Source organism: Helobdella robusta (genome assembly GCF_000326865.2).
Source record: "Helobdella robusta unplaced genomic scaffold HELROscaffold_1, whole genome shotgun sequence".
Classification (NCBI taxonomy): Eukaryota; Metazoa; Annelida; class Clitellata; order Rhynchobdellida; family Glossiphoniidae; genus Helobdella; species Helobdella robusta.
The window spans coordinates 4,838,751-4,855,883 of record NW_008703570.1 but is presented as its reverse complement, the minus strand read 5'-3'; the positions used below and the strand labels follow the sequence as shown (position 1 = coordinate 4,855,883).

Here is a 17,133-nt window from a genome sequence, read left to right as displayed (position 1 = left end):
AGGAAAAAGCTCAGGTGTGGAAAGCTCATATGGAAAGGTTGATGAATGAAGAAAATGAAAGGGATGGAGATGTGGAATCCGCGGTCACACACGGACCTGTAGAGAAGGTGACGATGGAGGAAGTAGAGAAAGCAGTTAGAGAAATGAAACTAGGTAAGGCGACAGGGGTTTCGGAAGTGGCGGCAGAACATATAAAAGCGAGTGGGGTGATAGGACTTGAAGTTATGATGAAAATTGCTAACAGTATGTTTGATGATGAAGGTATACCTGAGAATTGGCGACACAGTGTGTTGGTGCCGTTGTATAAGAGCAAAGGAGATGTGAGAGATTGTGGGTCATATAGGGGTGTGAAATTGCTAGAGCACGGAATGAAGGTAGTGGAGAGGGTGCTTGAGAGGAGGTTGAAAAATATGGTGACAGTTAATGAAATGCAGTGTGGGTTTATGCCTGGTAGGGGAACGGTGGATGCGTTGTTCATGGTGAGAATGTTGCAGGAGAATTATAGAAAGAAGAAACGAAAATTGTACATGTGTTTTGTGGATCTAGAAAAGGCTTTTGATCGAGTACCGAGGAAGGTCATTGAATGGGCGTTGAGGAAGAAAGGAGTGAATGAGAGACTTGTTAAAGCTGTGATGCAGCTGTATGAAGGGGCAAAGACAAAGGTGAGGGTTGGAAGGGGGATGTCGGACGCTTTTAGTGTTAAGGTAGGAGTGCATCAAGGATCAGTTTTATCACCGTTTCTGTTTGCAATTGTGATGGATGTTGTGTGTGGAAACATAATGGAGGGGTTGTTATTTGAGATTTTGTATGCAGATAATTTAGTCTTGATGGCTGATAGCATGGAAGAATTGCAGTTAAAATTTGACAGATGGAAAAGTGTTATTGAAAAGAAAGGGTTAAAAGTTAATATTGGTAAGACAAAGGTAATGGTGAGTGGGGAAGGTGGGGAGCGAGTGATAAGTAAAATAGACCCCTGTGGGGTATGTGACAGGAGAGTGAAGGCTAACTCAGTATTGTGTATAGGATGTCAGAAATGGGTGCATAAGAGATGTAGTGGTTTGAGGGGGGCACTGAAAAAGGTGGAAGGCACGTTCAAATGTAAGAAATGTGTTCATGGTGTGATTAATAGGACGGACGCAAGGACAGGGTTGAATGGTGGTATTGAAAGAGTGGAAAGCTTTGTTTACTTAGGGGATAAGCTGAACGCGGATGGAGGATGTTTGAGCGCAGTTACGGCTAGAGTTCGTGCGGGATGGATGAAATTTAGGGAACTGTGTGGAAAGAAATGGTCAGTGAAGATGAAAGGGAGGGTATATAAAGCATGTGTGAGAGCAGCGATGGTATATGGTGGTGAAACTTGGGTGTTGAGGAGAGAGGAGGAAAGTGTACTGCAGAGGGCTGAAAGAGTTATGGTGAGGATGATGTGTGGGGTTAAAGTGAAAGATAGGAGGAGTAGTACGGAGCTGATGTCAATGATGGGATTGAATGAGGACATTGTGACATTGATTAGGAGATCGAGATTGCGGTGGTATGGACATGTGTTGAGAAGGGATGAAAGGGTCGAGATTAGGCGAGCGTTGGAGTTTGAAGGAGTGGTAGGAAGGGGTCGGCCGCGATTGGGATGGAGAGAGCAGGTGGAGAAGGACAGGGTGAAAGCGGGGTTGCGTGATACTAAGGCGAGTGACAGATGTGGATGGCTTCGAGGGGTATTTCGGTTTCATCATAGGTAGCCAAACGGCAACCCCTGATCTCGGGGAAAATGTCGTCTAAACGTGTTTTGTTTGTTCATTTATCAAAATTTTTTGTGGGGGCTGAAATTAAAAAAAAAAGTTCGCATTTTTTGCATATTCCACATTATTTTAATGATTCCCTATCAAAATCTATTTACATGTAGATTTTGTTAAATTTAAACTTAACCATAACAAAAATATCTATTGTGAAGGGTTTTGTCCCAAAGCTCCCTCTTGGTAGCGCCTCTGACATACCTTTTCACTCTATTATGTAATTCAAACACCATCCAATCAGAACTCGATTGATTAATTACATGTTCTCTTAACTCCAATAAACCATTCGAACTTATCATTTACAACAGTCGTTAAAAAATTAATATTACCTCCAGAACAACCATCTATCACTCGCACTAATCAATTTAAAATATTAAGCATACCACTCACTGCCACACTAATATTGCAGCACAGCTGAAGTCTCGTCCTAAAAAGCTGTGAGGCACAATCGATATGTTGTTAGAAAAACATCGTACAAATCGTTCTGTTGAATCAATTTAGCAAATTCTGTTGGTTTCAGTTTACTTTGTTTTTAGTGAGAAAATCAAAAAAGTCGGAGAATTGTACAAACATTTCTGCTAAACCTCTCCTATTTGGGATTCAAATCCTGAAAATTTATTTTGTTCGTTTAATCTAAGGTGTGGTGATGAGATTAAAAGATTTGTATCTGTCATTCATAAATGACAGGTACAACCCCTTGCCTACGCCTCTGATTTGTTTGTTTAAATAATTGATGTTTTATGGTATGATAGAACTATAAAGATTTTATTTGGAATGTCCGAACAAAACTAAGGCCAAACTTCAAAAAGTGGACATTCATTTATCGTCTGTAATTGAAATTTACAACTCAATTTTGAAGTTGGCCTTCGAGTCTTTCAGAAAAAGGAAAGATATCGTGCATAATGAACATTTTCATAAACTTTCCTTATAGAATTTCTTTTGTAATAAGTTCATACTTTCTTCTTTAATGTTAATTTCTGCTTTACTTACTTTCCTACAAGTCTTTGGTTCGCTCACGACTAATTATTGAAGTAGAAAAAGATCAGAGAAGAGCTACCAATAATCCAAAGTCCTGTAAAAATTTGGATTACAATTCAAGATTGTTAAAACTAAACCTCCTATCTTTCGATTCAGTTGTGCAGTAGACCTGATGTCAACACCAGAGGTCATCAGCTCAGCTTATATACTCGACTGGCAAAATAGGGTTGTAGAAAAGATATTTTAGAATGGAGTTGTTAGCCCCTAGAACGCGTAACCTAATGGCATTTTTAAGGCTCACCATTGGACATTTTAAAAACTAAACTCGATTTTTTTATGGTGACAAAAAAGTATTCAATATTTTGGTAATAATTTGTCATTTGTTTGATTTTGATTATTGGTTTTTAGCCTGTTATTAAGTCTATATATAGAAAATGATGCAAAAATGAAAGCAAAGACTGTTTAAAAATTCCGGACCTGTTCAAACAAAAAAATTTAAAGCATCTTAACAATTTTTGGTAAATGCAATGAACAGTTAAGATTGTTAACCATGCTTTACCATTCTTTTCAAATAACGACATGTGTATGCAGCATGAATGTAGTAAATACGTTATACAGTTTTGATCTACGAGCCGGATTGGATATTTTGTTTGCATATTGTTTTCAAACATGGCATTTTTTCTCTATTAAATACTGTTACTTCAAATATGGCATATTTTCTCTATTAATTACTGTTACTTATGCCTATAAAAGAAAATAATTTTTCAGTTTGAGTCCGCTAAACCATGGGTCATCGGCATAGTACTTTAAAAATGACGGCACTGAAAAGGTTGAGAACCGGCGCATCAGATAAACTCTCGTCATTTTACATTGCATATCAGAATATTTAACCTTGTTCTCTCAATTATAAATAATTTAATTTTATGGAAAGTTATGATCATAAAAACGAAATTTATTACTTAGTTTGCTGTTTGTGGTTTTTGAATTTATTTTGAAACAGTTGTATTTAATATCATAAGTTTTAAAATTATTTTCAAAAAATTTTTCAAGAAGCGAACAACTGTAAATATAAATTACTAAAACGGTGAAATTGTATTATTTTCATTTACTTTGCTCAAATATTAGTAACCTATTTTAAAACAAATAAAAATTTACATCCAAATAAAAAATGTTAACTTGATTCATATTCGCTCTGCCATTTCAAAAATTTTCCTAAAAGTTTATTTGCGGATGGTTTTGTTCTGGAAAGAACCCATTTCACGTCACTCGTAGTAATAGTTTCTAACGAAATGTGCAATTCATCTTCAATTTTACTATTTTCTAAAATTGAAAATACTTTTCGTAATGGTCTCATGGCAGCTTCTTTGCAGACAACGTATATATCTGAACCAGAATAACCATCAGTCAAACTTGCCAAATCATTATAATTCAAATCTGCTAATAACTTTGTTCTATTATTATCTTCAGGACAAACAACTGGTGGCAAATGATGTTCAAACATGGATTTTCTGGCTTCGAGATTTGGTAACCCTATAAGTATACGTTTCTCAAGTCTTCTTAACAGTGCGTGGTCTAACTCCCACGGCAAATTAGAAGCAGCAAGTAAGAATACCAGATCATTTGATTTTGCCAGACCATCCATTTGAACAAGAAGTTCAGTTTTCATACGCCGACTACCTTCATGTTCACCATTTGGCCCTCCTCTTTCACCCATTAACGCATCGATTTCATCGAGAAAAATTGTAGAAGGAGCATGGAAACGAGCTAGCTCAAATAAAACTCTCACCAATTTTTCTGAGTCTCCCCTCCATTTGCTGACAATAGTAGAGGCTGATATGTTGAAAAAAGTTGTCTTGCATTCGGTGGCTATTGCTTTTGCTAACAACGTTTTACCAGTTCCTGGAGGACCATATAATAAAAGTCCTTTCCATGGTGATAATATACCCGTGAAAAATTGAGGAAATTTTATGGGATACACTACCGATTCCTTTACTATGTTTTTAGCATTTTCTAGACCAATAATATCAGTCCAGTTGACATTAGGATTTTGTAAATAAATATCTCTTGATACAACTTGAGCCAGCTCTTTCCATTCAGATGAATAACCAATATAACCACCCAATGGCTTTAATAACCTATCTTCGACATTGTCATTATAGTTTGAGCACTGATTAATTTTCATAGTAGAATGTAAGATTTGTTTGCAATCAACCCCTTCAGTTTTATCATTAACAAATGTTTTGCCGTTGAGCAATGGTTGGCCAACAATTGGCAAAAGTTTATTAGATTCATAGTTGTTGTTAAGATTTTCTTGACTATTTCCGTTCGTTGATGAGCTCATTGTCGGTTTAACTTTTAACTGATTAAGGTTCTGAAAATCATCTAAATTTGAATGAGACACTTTTTTACAGTTATAAGAGTTGATTCTAGGTAAAGTTGCGTCAATTTTGCCATCACCGTTGTGTTTGTTTGAATCTTTAACAAAATTACTCACACGTTTAGCTGGACAAGAATTCCCATGAGGCCTTATCGATACATCAGGCAAATCGATTTTTTTGGAAATTTTTGGATATCTATTGAATTTAACGTGATAATATGCTTCGAAATCCATTAAAATGGTTTCTAAATTAATGTTATCACAGACTTCATATTTTGATAGATTTAAATTTGTTTCTTTTCCAAGAGTCTCAGCAGAATTAATGTAACCTTCATCGTGAAGATATTGCAAAACAATAAGAAGCATATTTTTTTTACGTTGATTTGTTCTTTGATCATCAGAATCCTTCAATAGCGAAGCAGTTTTTATAGATTTGTAACTCATCATTTTATCAGCCATTGTTTTGAGAAATTTATTCAAAAATGTTATTTAAATGAATGTCTTTTTTCATGCAGCAATCAACACTGGTAAATTTAAATTAATTTAAAGTGACATTGAAATTTTGATATCGAACAGTTACATGGTAAAAAGTGAATTGCATTCAAAAAGACGGGCATGACTTTACTAATATATATATATATATGTAATTTAAAAATATCACAGCATTGCAGACAATTTTAATTTGAACTGAAAAACTACTCTTTGGCGTGTTTGAGTACGTCGGGGCGTTTAAGAAAATTAGATTGGTTCCCAGTAGAGCAGCAAATTACTTACAAAATCGCCTTAGGATCAGAATCTCCTACTTTTTTTCTCCAATCAATCAGTCAGTCAATCACTTTTTTCTCTGAGAGCCTACTGTATATTAATATTAGCTTATCGGTCTAGCTTCAGGTCTACGTACGTAAGTATAGTTAGCAGTTAGTGCAAAATTTTATTGGTATAAAAAGCGAAATTTTTTCAAATAGCTAACCTTTTGTTTATATATTATATCACCAATTTAAAAAAAACCATTTAATTATTAGAAAAATGTCAAAAAATGATGAAAGTACGATAAAAATGCCACATTATTTTGGGTTGCTAAGCAACAATGAAAAATGACAGCAAAATATATGGAAAGGCAGTTTTTCGTGTCTCTTTTTCCAAATAAAGTGTAATTCAAACAAATTATAATCAATGTTAAATATCAACTACAGTTTTGGTAAACCCATAATTAATTGCATTCTCTCTTACAAATTTTTATTTACGTTGAGCTAAACCGCTGAACCTGAATGAAGGCTTAAAAGCATTTACCTTAGTTAGTCTTATCTGATCCACAATCTTTGGTGTCCGATCTTTAGTTACCCTTATCCGAACCGCAATCTTTGGTTTCCTTGCTTCCAAAAAGTCTATTATGAGAATAATATGATAAGGCAACCAGGCCCAATTCTAAGCATAAGCGTTAGCCTTAGGCGGCACATTTTTGAGGTTTTCAAGAAGAGTCATTTACTCTAAAAAGAAATTAATTTTCACTGATTTTTAGTAATGTAAAACTTTCAAGTGTTTACATTTTTAATTCTAGTAGTTTATTTTTCTATTAAGGTTAGCTTTTAGTTAATCTTTCTTTTTTCATTTTTTAAAATTTAAATTTATCCAAGAAAGCGGTCTTTTATAAACATTTATTAAACTTCCTTTTTTAGGGTCATGAATGTTGAATAGGATTTGAATATTTAAATGAAACATATAGAGTATTATATTAATTCGTAATAAAATAATAAATTGAAATATTAATTCGTAATGAAATGGTAAATTGTTTTATTAGAAAGTCGTTAACATGGATATCTATAATATCCACATATATCTATAATATAATATAGTATAGTATAGTATGGTATAATATAATATAATATATTATAATATATATAATTATATCTATGGTCGTTAAGTAAAACGTTTACAGCCAGTTTTAGCTTGGTGAATCGTTTCATAGCAAATTTTAGCTAGGTAAATTGTTAGTCAGACCTTTCAGACCTGCTCACAGTACTGAAACTTTTTTACTCAAAATACACAATGATATCCTTCTCTCTAGTGACAATAGTAATCTTACTCTTCTTCTTGCTCTTGACTTTTCCTCGGCTTTTGATACTGTTGAGTGTTGACCATACTATTCTCTTGAGACTGCTGTATCATTCTTTTAATATTACTGATTCTTGTCTATCTTGGTTTTCTTCTTATCTCTGTAATCGTTTTTCTTCTGTTGTTCTCAATAATTCTACTTCTAACTTCTCTACTCTTACTTTCGGGGTACCTCAGGGTTCTATCCTTGGCCCTCTTCTATTTATACTCTATACTTATGAACTACCTCTTTCTTTCTCTAGTCAACTATATGCTGATGATTCTTACATTTATACTTCTTTTCCTCCATCTAATCTCGATAGTGTTCTTCATAATTTATCTCTATGTCTTTCTTCAATTATTGCTTGGTCTGACTCTATGTGTCTTAAACTTAATCCTTCTAAGTTTGAATTAATTTGTTTTAATAAATCTAAACACTCTATTACTATTCCTCCTATTATCTTACCTGATTCTAAAACTCTTGATGTCTCTCATAAGTTTCGTAGTCTAGGTTTTATATTTGATTCTACTATGTCTCTCTCTTCTCAGATTAATAGTGTTGCTAGAAGCTCTTACTTTCATCTACGTAGAATAAAAAAACTTTTGCCTTTTCTTGATGATCCTACTCTTCTCCTTCTTGTTACTTCGTTAGTCTTATCTAGGATAGATTATTGTAACTCACTCTACTATGGTCTTCCTGACTCTATACTCTATCCTTTAAGTAAAGCTTTTAACTCTGCTGCTCGTCTAGTTGCTTGTGCCCCTTTCTTTTCTCATATATCTTCATATCTTGTTCTCTTGCACTGGCTACCTATAAAATATAGAATAATTTTTAAAATTTGCACGTTCATGTATAAGTCTCAATCTAAATTATTTCCTAAATATTTATCAGATATATTAATTGAACCTAAACGCCCCGGTTTACGATCGTCTTCTTGTTCTCGCTTTTTCTTAACTCGTGTTAAACACTCTTTTGCCAAATCTGCTTTTGCTTTTTCTGGTCCTTTTCTCTGGAACTCTCTACCTACTTCTCTGACTACTTCTCCATCACTTGCGAAGTTCAGAACGGATCTCAAGACACATCTGTTTTCAAAATTCATTGAGGAGCGCTGTTGAACATCGCGGAAATAGCGCTTTATAAGCTAATTGATTGATTAATTGATTGATTGAGTCAGGCAATTACGACAGATTACTTTCTGAATTTTCAAGAAGCGGATTTTTCTGCAATATTTTTTCATGGTTGATAATTAATCATTTATTTAACTGTTATAAGTTTACGCAGTATATTTTTTCATTAAGATTAACGTTTAGTTGTTATTTTTTCAGTCTTTTCTTTTCGAAAATTTTTAATGTTAAAAACAATATAATCGTGTCTGAGGTGTCAAATGTTTGGTTGGTTCAATCAAAAAATAAATCGCTGATCAATTGGATATGGAAGAACTAACAAAAAAATCTGAATTTATAGCCATAAAAATTCATTTTTAAATACAATTTATATAAATTGATAATTTGTTAATGTATTTTTTTAATATGAATCGATTTATTTGTGTAAAGTTTGGTGGCAAATTAGCATATTGTCTATACATAAAAGATTTCTAGAAACCGGTCTTAAGACAACAGTGGCGGATCTAGGCATATAATTAGAATAAATATAACGGCCTTCGCTCATTTTTGACGGTCGAACGAGGAGCTTACTTTCGGAGGGAAATTGGAGGGTGATTTTTTATCGCCCAAGTCAAAAGTTACGATCGTATATTTACTAATTTCGGAATATTGCTTTTATTTAAAATTTGGTGGTACTAGATGCTGTTTTAGGATAGATATTGCTGTATGACGGTTAAGTATCTTTTGGCATTTTAAATAAAAAAAATTTTTTGTGAACCACCAACAACACTTAACTCGTAACAACACTAAACTACGACTAATTAGTAACTAAATTACTAAACTCTAATAATTAAGCTAAAACTAAACTCTACTGATTCTAATTACTAATTGAAATAAATAACAGATAACACTAACGAACATTAACAGATTAGACTACTAGAAACTACCAACCACTACACTAATACATACTACTACTACACTAACGACTAACAGCACTTGTTCCTAAGATCCTAAATTCTATTGCTTGATTGGTTTTAAAATTTTTATTTACAATGCTTAGGTCTGGGAATAAAAAATATACTAAATTAAATAAATATATTAAACAACTTACCAATCAATTTTATAAAATAAACAATTTTGTAATTTGTTCAATTCAAGCTTCAAACTCCCAAAGCTAACTTGCAATTTAATAAAAATTTATTAATTATGAGTGATTCAAACTAAATTTTTTTTTATTTAATGTTTTACAAAATATTCCTCATTCTTAAATTGTAGTACATGTTGTTATTAAATTTATTATGTGTGATTCCAGTGATTCATCAATCCATGACTTGTTAGATCATGATCATTCAGTTTTAAAGAATCCCCATCACCATAACCAATGAGGTTTGTAAAAATTGTACTTTTAATTTATTATATTTTATGCACTTAGAGTGTTGTGTTATTAATGGCAAGTAAATAAAATAATTAAGCATAGAAATAGCCACAATCAAATTAATTTATATAGGCATGAGTATAATTTGGATAATAATAATTAAAAATATCGGTATCATTGAAATTGGATAAAGTCATAAATACAAAAATAAATCATAAATTGCTAAAAATAATAGTTCCAGTAAGATTTTGCTTTACACCTACATCTTTTTTTCATTCTTATATTATAATAAATGTTTGTTATCAAATATATCAAGGATTGATTTCTCAATCCATGACTAGATTGAATGTCATGATCCTACAGTTCCAGAGGATCCCCGTCACCATTAGTCAATAAGGTTTGTAGAAATCACCCCAGGCATACCATCAATGTTTTGTAGCCACCTTTTAATGTAGTGTTAATAAAATGACATTGAGAATAGTTATTTAAAACAATCTTATTAAAATTATTGAACAGGTATGACAAGATTACTTTTTTAATGTCCTAGTGTGAGGAAGATGAAAGCCATTTGTCTAAAGATAATCATATGCTTTATGCCCATACAAATGCAGTGTCAACGCGAATGATTTTTGATCAGAGTCATATGTTCTAATTTTTTTAAACTTTTCCAGAAATTTTTCTGTTAATTTATTTGTTACATTAAATACTTGATGTGTATTTCATATAAAAACTTGATTATGCCAATTTAGTTAACTTGTTAAGCATTAATATAAAATTGACTCTACTTGTAATGGTGATTGGTATGATGATGATGATCCCAGTCCTAAGCAGGGTTTATTATTCACAATGTCATTATGCCCTTTCTAAGTTTTAATAAAATACATGGAATATTGGTGAATGCATTTTATATTTTTTGTATAGATAAGAATGTTGCAATGTACAATGATGATGTGAATTGCTTCCTTGTGTAACTGATGACATATAAATATAACTAACTTGAAAACATGGGAATGCTCCCTTCAGCATTACCTTCCTTTCTCCATCATAACCCTTATAATCTTTATTACAGAAATGGTCACTGCATATTCTTGCATTTTTTGATGGAAGCCATTTGAAATCATTTATTCCCTGTCTGATGCTCTTAATCCAATCGTTTTGCATTTTTACATTTTGAGGAAATCTGAAATTTTATAAACTGTTACAGAAACTTGTGCATTTCTTAAGTATTGCTTTTATTGATAATAAAATGATAATCCATGATAGCATTATAAATTATAATAGTCTATAAAATAAAATATATGTAATTGTAAAACAAAATAGTTCTATTCAATGAGTATAGGGATATTGTTACATTTATTTTATTATTATTTTATTTTTATTTATTTTAGTGTAAAGTTAATTTGAAAATAAACTTGTGAAAAGATGCATCAGAAATTTTTTCATTTCTATTTATTATTAATGCAATTTTTAAATGCAACAGGTAGGCATGTTTGTGTATAGCTACGAAAATGAAAATTTACTTAAAAACTAAATTATTGTATCTGACACGACAATATAAAAATTTAAACATTGATTGAAAGAGTTTATTCTAGTTATATGGTATGGGCAATTCGTTGCGAAATCGTTGGAGGAAATGGTGTCAACAGTAGTTATTTTACTGCTTGGTAGTTAATCAGCCGGTATAAAGGTTATATTCAATTCCTATCAAATAAATTTGACAAAATATACACAGGCAGAACTAAATAAAGAAATAGATAGATATATACACGTAGTTAAAACACATTTATAATGTTGTATGTACAATTGTGTTATGGTGTAGTCCCAAATTATTTTGAATTCTCTCAGAAAATTTTAAACGTTTTTCTACACTATATACACTACTAGTTATTTTTATCAACAATTTAAAAATTTTATCAATAATTAAAAAAAAATTTCAAATTGATTTCATTGCGATATCGATAATGATTTTTGTGACCTGACTGATTAAAAAGCATCAAAGAAAGTTAAAATAGGATAGAGAATTTGTTATATTGGGATATTCGTTTAAAAAGCGAGCAAAATTTTAATATAAAAGCGCTTATAAATCTATGCATATTGGCTCAGCTTGGCTTGGCTCGGCTTGGAATCGGATGTTAAGCAAGGTGTGGTCTTAAACTATTTTGAATTCTCCCCGAAAAATTTGAACTGCGTGCGTACATATATAGTAATGGCTACTGTTGTTTTTTATAATGAATTTATAAAATATATAAACATAGCGAGCAAAATATTAACATAAAAGCGCTTTTAAATCTATGCAAATTGGCTCAGCTTGGCTTGGCTCGGCTGGGAATTGGATGTTAAGCAAGGTGTAGCTCAAACAATTTTGAATTCTCCCCGAAAAATTTGAACTGCGTGCTTACATATATAGCACTGATTACTGTTGCTTTTATAATGAATTTTTATTATATATATATATAAAGTGACTGGAATCCATGTATACAAATAATTAAATTATATTATATTAGATTATATGTTTATATGAAAAGCAATATAGCAGATTCAACCAGCCAACCAGAAAGTTTCGAAGGCGTTTGTTCGATGACTTCAGTTTAGTACGGTTAGCATTGTGGTTAAGACTGTATAATAGTGCAGTATATACATTAAACAAGTTTTTTACTGATGCGAATGATTGAAATGATGAGAATGTATGGTTGAAACGAGTATAAATAGAGGAACTGAGACAACATGAAAATCAGATCAGCATTCTGCCTCGCTTGAAGCAGTCTGTCTGATCTCATTTATTTTATTTTTAAAATTTTTTTATTTTTATTTATTTAATTATATAGAGTTATATAGAGTTATATAGAGTTATATAGTGTTATATAGAGTTATATAGAGTTATATAGAGTTATATAGAGTTATATAGAGTTATATAGAGTTATATAGAGTTATATAGAGTTATATAGAGTTATATAGAGTTATATAGAGTTATATAGAGTTATATAGAGTTATATAGAGTTATATAGAGTTATATAGAGTTATATAGAGCATATATAGATACCTTTCTTTGCTCTTCTTTTCTCTTTTCTTTGCCGACCGGTCGGTTTCTTTGCGGTTATTTTCATTTAAATTGAATAAATAAGATTTTTTCATTCATTTAGGTTTTTCAGGTTCATTTATCCAGGTTGAAGCTTCCAGAGGAGTTCATCGTGGACGATTAGAATGGTTGTGATGTTGCGCTACGTTCGTTCGTTCGGTGGCAAAGAATGCACGCCCTGCTGGGGTACGTTTTACGGTTTCTTTGCGGTTCTTTTTTTTTGCCAGTTGGCTGGCTTTTCTGGCGGGTTTCACCGCGGCTCGTTTTTCTATTTTTATTTAAATTAGTCAAATAAATAAGATTTTTCCATTTCATCCATTTTATTCAGGTTGAAGCTTCCAAAGGAATTCATCGTGGAAGATGTCAGGCTACGTTCGTTCATTCAGTGGCAAAGAAGATACGCCTGGCTGGGATACGTTTTATTCTTTTTTTCTCTGTTTTTCTTTGTAATTTAACATTAGGTAAGAATGCTCACACGCACATACACACAATTACATTAAGTAGCTATATAGGTAGGTTAGATAGGCATAATTTTAATTGTAGGTAGGATAGATAGGAAGCATCCAACACTAATGTAGTTGAATAGGTAGGCAGCGTAAGTTTATCTCTTCTATTTTTTCTCGCACCCACATGACACGCATCAGCGTATTATACACACACACACACAAATACATACAAAAACACATATTAGTATTTGAGCGTTATTTTATTTTCATTACACATTCTAATTTATTATTACTAAGGTTCTGAATGGTTGTTAATGCCGGGGGTGGTGATGGGGATAAGCTCCCATCATCTATAAAATGCTTCCATATGGCAAGCGTCTCAAAGAGCCTCTGACAACCAAGCCCAACTCTTGGCCTTCACGCGGCAGAACTGTTTAAACTAACAGGAGAAGGGGCGAAGGCGAATAACTAGCGCCATAACTAGTTGCTTCGGGCAGGTGAAGCTCATTAGCCTTGGTCGGCTATTTACCTAGGAGAAGGAAAAATCTGACTTCAAACCTCCGCTGCCTTGCGGCATAACTGTTCATGGGAAAGGCTATGGGAGCAAACCCAAACAGAAAACCACACTCCACCACCTGAGTTGCGGTCCAGTAATATCAGGTGCCGGTCCAAAGTCCGGATAGAAAAGAATGGTTGACAGGAGCTTGCTACACTGTCGTAAAAACGCTAATAACACGATGGTAATCCAAAAAAAGTATGCACATACCGGCTCGGACGTCGCCCGGGTGAACAAGGTCCGCGCTGCAGCTTTGGGGACTAGAGGCTGCAGTGTAAAGTATGCTACTGAGTCCCAGAAAGATAGACTGAAGATGGGGTTGACAGTTGGAGTTTGGAATGTCAGGTCATTGTGGCAGACAGGGGCTTACGCGTTGATGAAGAAAAAACTTGAACGATTCAGATATGATTTGGTTGGTCTGTGCGAGGTTCGATGGACAGGAGGTGGAGAAATAGAAGGTGGGAAGATATTATGGTCTGGAACAGAGAGGGAGCACGTCTATGGAGTTGGAATGGTTATTGGCGAAAAAGCAAAAAAAGCATTGTTAGAGTACAATCTAGTGAATGAAAGAATGATGTATGCGAGGTTTAAGGGATACCCGAGAGACATTGATGTGGTAGTGGCCTATGCTCCAACAATGGATTATTTGGATGTAGAAATCGAGGCATTCTACGATCAACTGGAGCAAGCATTGAATGTACTGCCAAAGAAAGATGTTAAGATAATCACTGGAGATTGGAACGCAAAGATCGGAAGAGACAATATTGGTTTTGAAGAAGTTATGGGAAAATACGGTATAGGAAATCGAAATAATAGAGGAGAAAGACTGCTGGAATTTGCAAAGGACCAAAAAATGTATATAACAAATACAAAAACACAAAATACAAAAAAATGGACATGGAAATCACCAGATGGAAAAACAACGAACATGATAGATTTGATTTTGATAGAACAGAAATGGATGAAATTTGTTACTCAGTGCCGTGCTTTCCCAAGTGCAGAGATTGGATCAGATCATCGTCTAGTGTTATGCAACGTCAAGATGAAAATAACGAAGAGACTAAAGTCAGGCGAAAATATCAAGAGTGAAATATAGCACAGAAATGATAAAAGAGAAGTTGAAAGACATCAGAAATGTAATAGAAAACAAATTGGATACAAAAACAAAGTACGATATGAAAACAAAAGTCAGTAACAAAACAAAACAGTAACTTGGAGAAAGTGCTTAAGACTGCAGCCGAAAAATGCGAAGTAGGGAAAAACATAATAAAACCCTGGATAAGTGATGAAACTTGGAAACTCGTAGAGGAGAGAAGACAGTTGAAAGCAACAAAAAGACAAAATAACGAAAATGAGATGAAATGTAAACAACTGTGTTGCAAAATAAAGAAAAGTGCCAGAGCAGATAAAAGAAGATGGATAAACGATAGATGCGAAAGGGTAGAAGCACTAGTTGGACAAAAAACAAGAGAGGCGTATCAGCTAGTCAGACAGTTAAAAGGAAAACTGAAGAATACGTCAAGGATGGAAATGTTCTAACTGAAGGCCAACAAATGAAAGATAGATGGTCGGAATATATCAAGGACCTGTTCAGATAAAAACACGTATAAAAAGGAGGTGTTACAGGCTTTAAAAGAAAGAAAAGTAGTCAATGAGGAAGAAACGGAAATAACATTGGGGGAAGTAATAAAAGCAATGAAGAAAATGAGGAACAATAAGAGCACAATTCCCATAGAACTGATCAAAGCGGGAGGACCAATTGTATGTAATGAGATTCACAAAATCTGCCAAGAAATCTGGGACAGTGGAAAATGGCCAGAAGATTGGTGTAAATCAATCTTGATCATGTTGCCAAAAAAAGGAGACCTGAAAGACTGCAACAACTACAGATCAATAGCACTGATCCCTCATATGTGCAAGATCATGCTGACGATCTTGAAAGAACGATTGGAGAAAGACCGAGCAGCATTTAGGAGAGGAGCAGGCAGGTTTCAGAAAGGACAGAAATACAGTCCAGCAAATCCTGATGTTGAGACTATTGTTGGAAGATGCAGGAAGCAGAGGTTAAACAACTTTTCATTGTTTTGTGGATTTTAAGAAGGCGTTTGATTCAGTCTGGCACGAAGGTTTGTGGGCAGCTTTGGAAAGTATGGGAGTGTCAACAAAAATGGTAAGGGTGCTGAAAGGGCTTTATGAGGAGTCAACAATGGCGGTAAAGGTAGGTACAGAGCTGGGAGACTGGATCAAAGCGAGCATAGGAAGTAGACAAGGAGATCCAATATCACCATTTCTGTTCTTAGCACTGTTGGAAAGAGCCTTGGAAAAAATGGAGAATGCAGATATTGAGGAAATCGACATTGGAGGCAGAGTGATAAGGAACCTCAGGTTTGCAGATGATATAGATCTGCTAGCATCTAGTGCAGAGGGTCCACAGAAACTGATCGAGTTGACGTACGATGGTTTAAGAACCATGGACTACACATCAACAGCAATAAGACTAAGATAATGATTTCGGAAGCAGGTGGAAACAATGATGAATTTCAGATAGGAGCAGAAAAGCTCGAACAAGTGAACCAATTTATATATCTGGGCAGCCTTATAACTGATGACAATAATTGTTCGAAAGAAATTGATAGAAGAATAGCAATCGCGAGAGGAATGTTTGCATCTTTGAAAGTAATATTGAAAAACGGTAATGTATCTACAAAAACAAAGGTAAAGATCGTAGAAGCGTGTGTGTTTTCTACATTGATGTATGCATGTGAGGCTTGGACGTTGAAGAAAAGAAACAAAGACAAACTGGAAGCATTCGAGATGCATTGTTATAGAAAGTTGCTGGGAATCAGTTGGAGACAAAAGATAAGAAACGATGCCATAAGAAAACAATTTGGAAGACAAAAAACTGTGTATGAAAGTGTCAAGGAAAGAAAGCTGGGTATCTTTGGGCACATCTGCAGAATGACAGACGACAGACTGATCAAAAAAGTACTGATGAGAAAGAGGGACTGGAAGAAAAAAGTAGGAAGACCTGTGAGAAAGTGGATAGAGGATATCACGGAATGGACGGGGGTTGGAACATTGAGCTCAACGAAGATGGCGAGGGAAAGAAAAGGATTTTGGAGAGATAGAAGAATACAATCGGCCTCAACGGTCCTTTAAGGGATTACAGAGGATCATTGAATGAATGAATGAATGAATGAATGAATGAATGAATGAATGAATGAATGAATGAATGAATGAATGAATGAATGAATGAATGAATGAATGAATGAATGAATGAATGAATGAATGAATGAATGAATGAATGAATGAATGAATGAATGAATGAATGAATGAATGAATGAAT

The 17,133-nt window shown here is 33.7% G+C and overlaps 3 protein-coding genes across 3 annotated transcripts; 1 reads left to right on the top strand and 2 right to left on the bottom strand.

Annotated features, from left to right (window-relative positions):
• Nucleotides 1-3,933: 3,933 nt before the first annotated feature.
• Nucleotides 3,934-5,583, bottom strand: HELRODRAFT_63272 (hypothetical protein; the record flags this gene model as incomplete). The annotated part of the gene is made up of 1 exon (XM_009010840.1): nucleotides 3,934-5,583. One exon carries the CDS (start codon nucleotides 5,581-5,583, stop codon nucleotides 3,934-3,936), a length of 1,650 nt encoding a protein of 549 aa, XP_009009088.1.
• A 1,976-nt stretch (nucleotides 5,584-7,559) lies between these two features.
• On the bottom strand, nucleotides 7,560-10,870 carry HELRODRAFT_158877 (hypothetical protein; the record flags this gene model as incomplete). Its single annotated transcript, XM_009010839.1, has 5 exons — nucleotides 7,560-7,630; nucleotides 8,138-8,339; nucleotides 8,926-9,006; nucleotides 10,133-10,252; nucleotides 10,706-10,870. The coding sequence occupies 5 exons, from the start codon at nucleotides 10,868-10,870 to the stop codon at nucleotides 7,560-7,562; spliced, it is 639 nt and encodes a 212-aa protein (XP_009009087.1).
• A 3,242-nt stretch (nucleotides 10,871-14,112) lies between these two features.
• On the top strand, nucleotides 14,113-14,838 carry HELRODRAFT_133424 (hypothetical protein; the record flags this gene model as incomplete). Its single annotated transcript, XM_009010838.1, has 1 exon — nucleotides 14,113-14,838. A coding segment is annotated over one exon (726 nt), but the record flags the coding sequence as incomplete, so codon positions are not given.
• Between the last annotated feature and the right edge of the window lie 2,295 nt (nucleotides 14,839-17,133).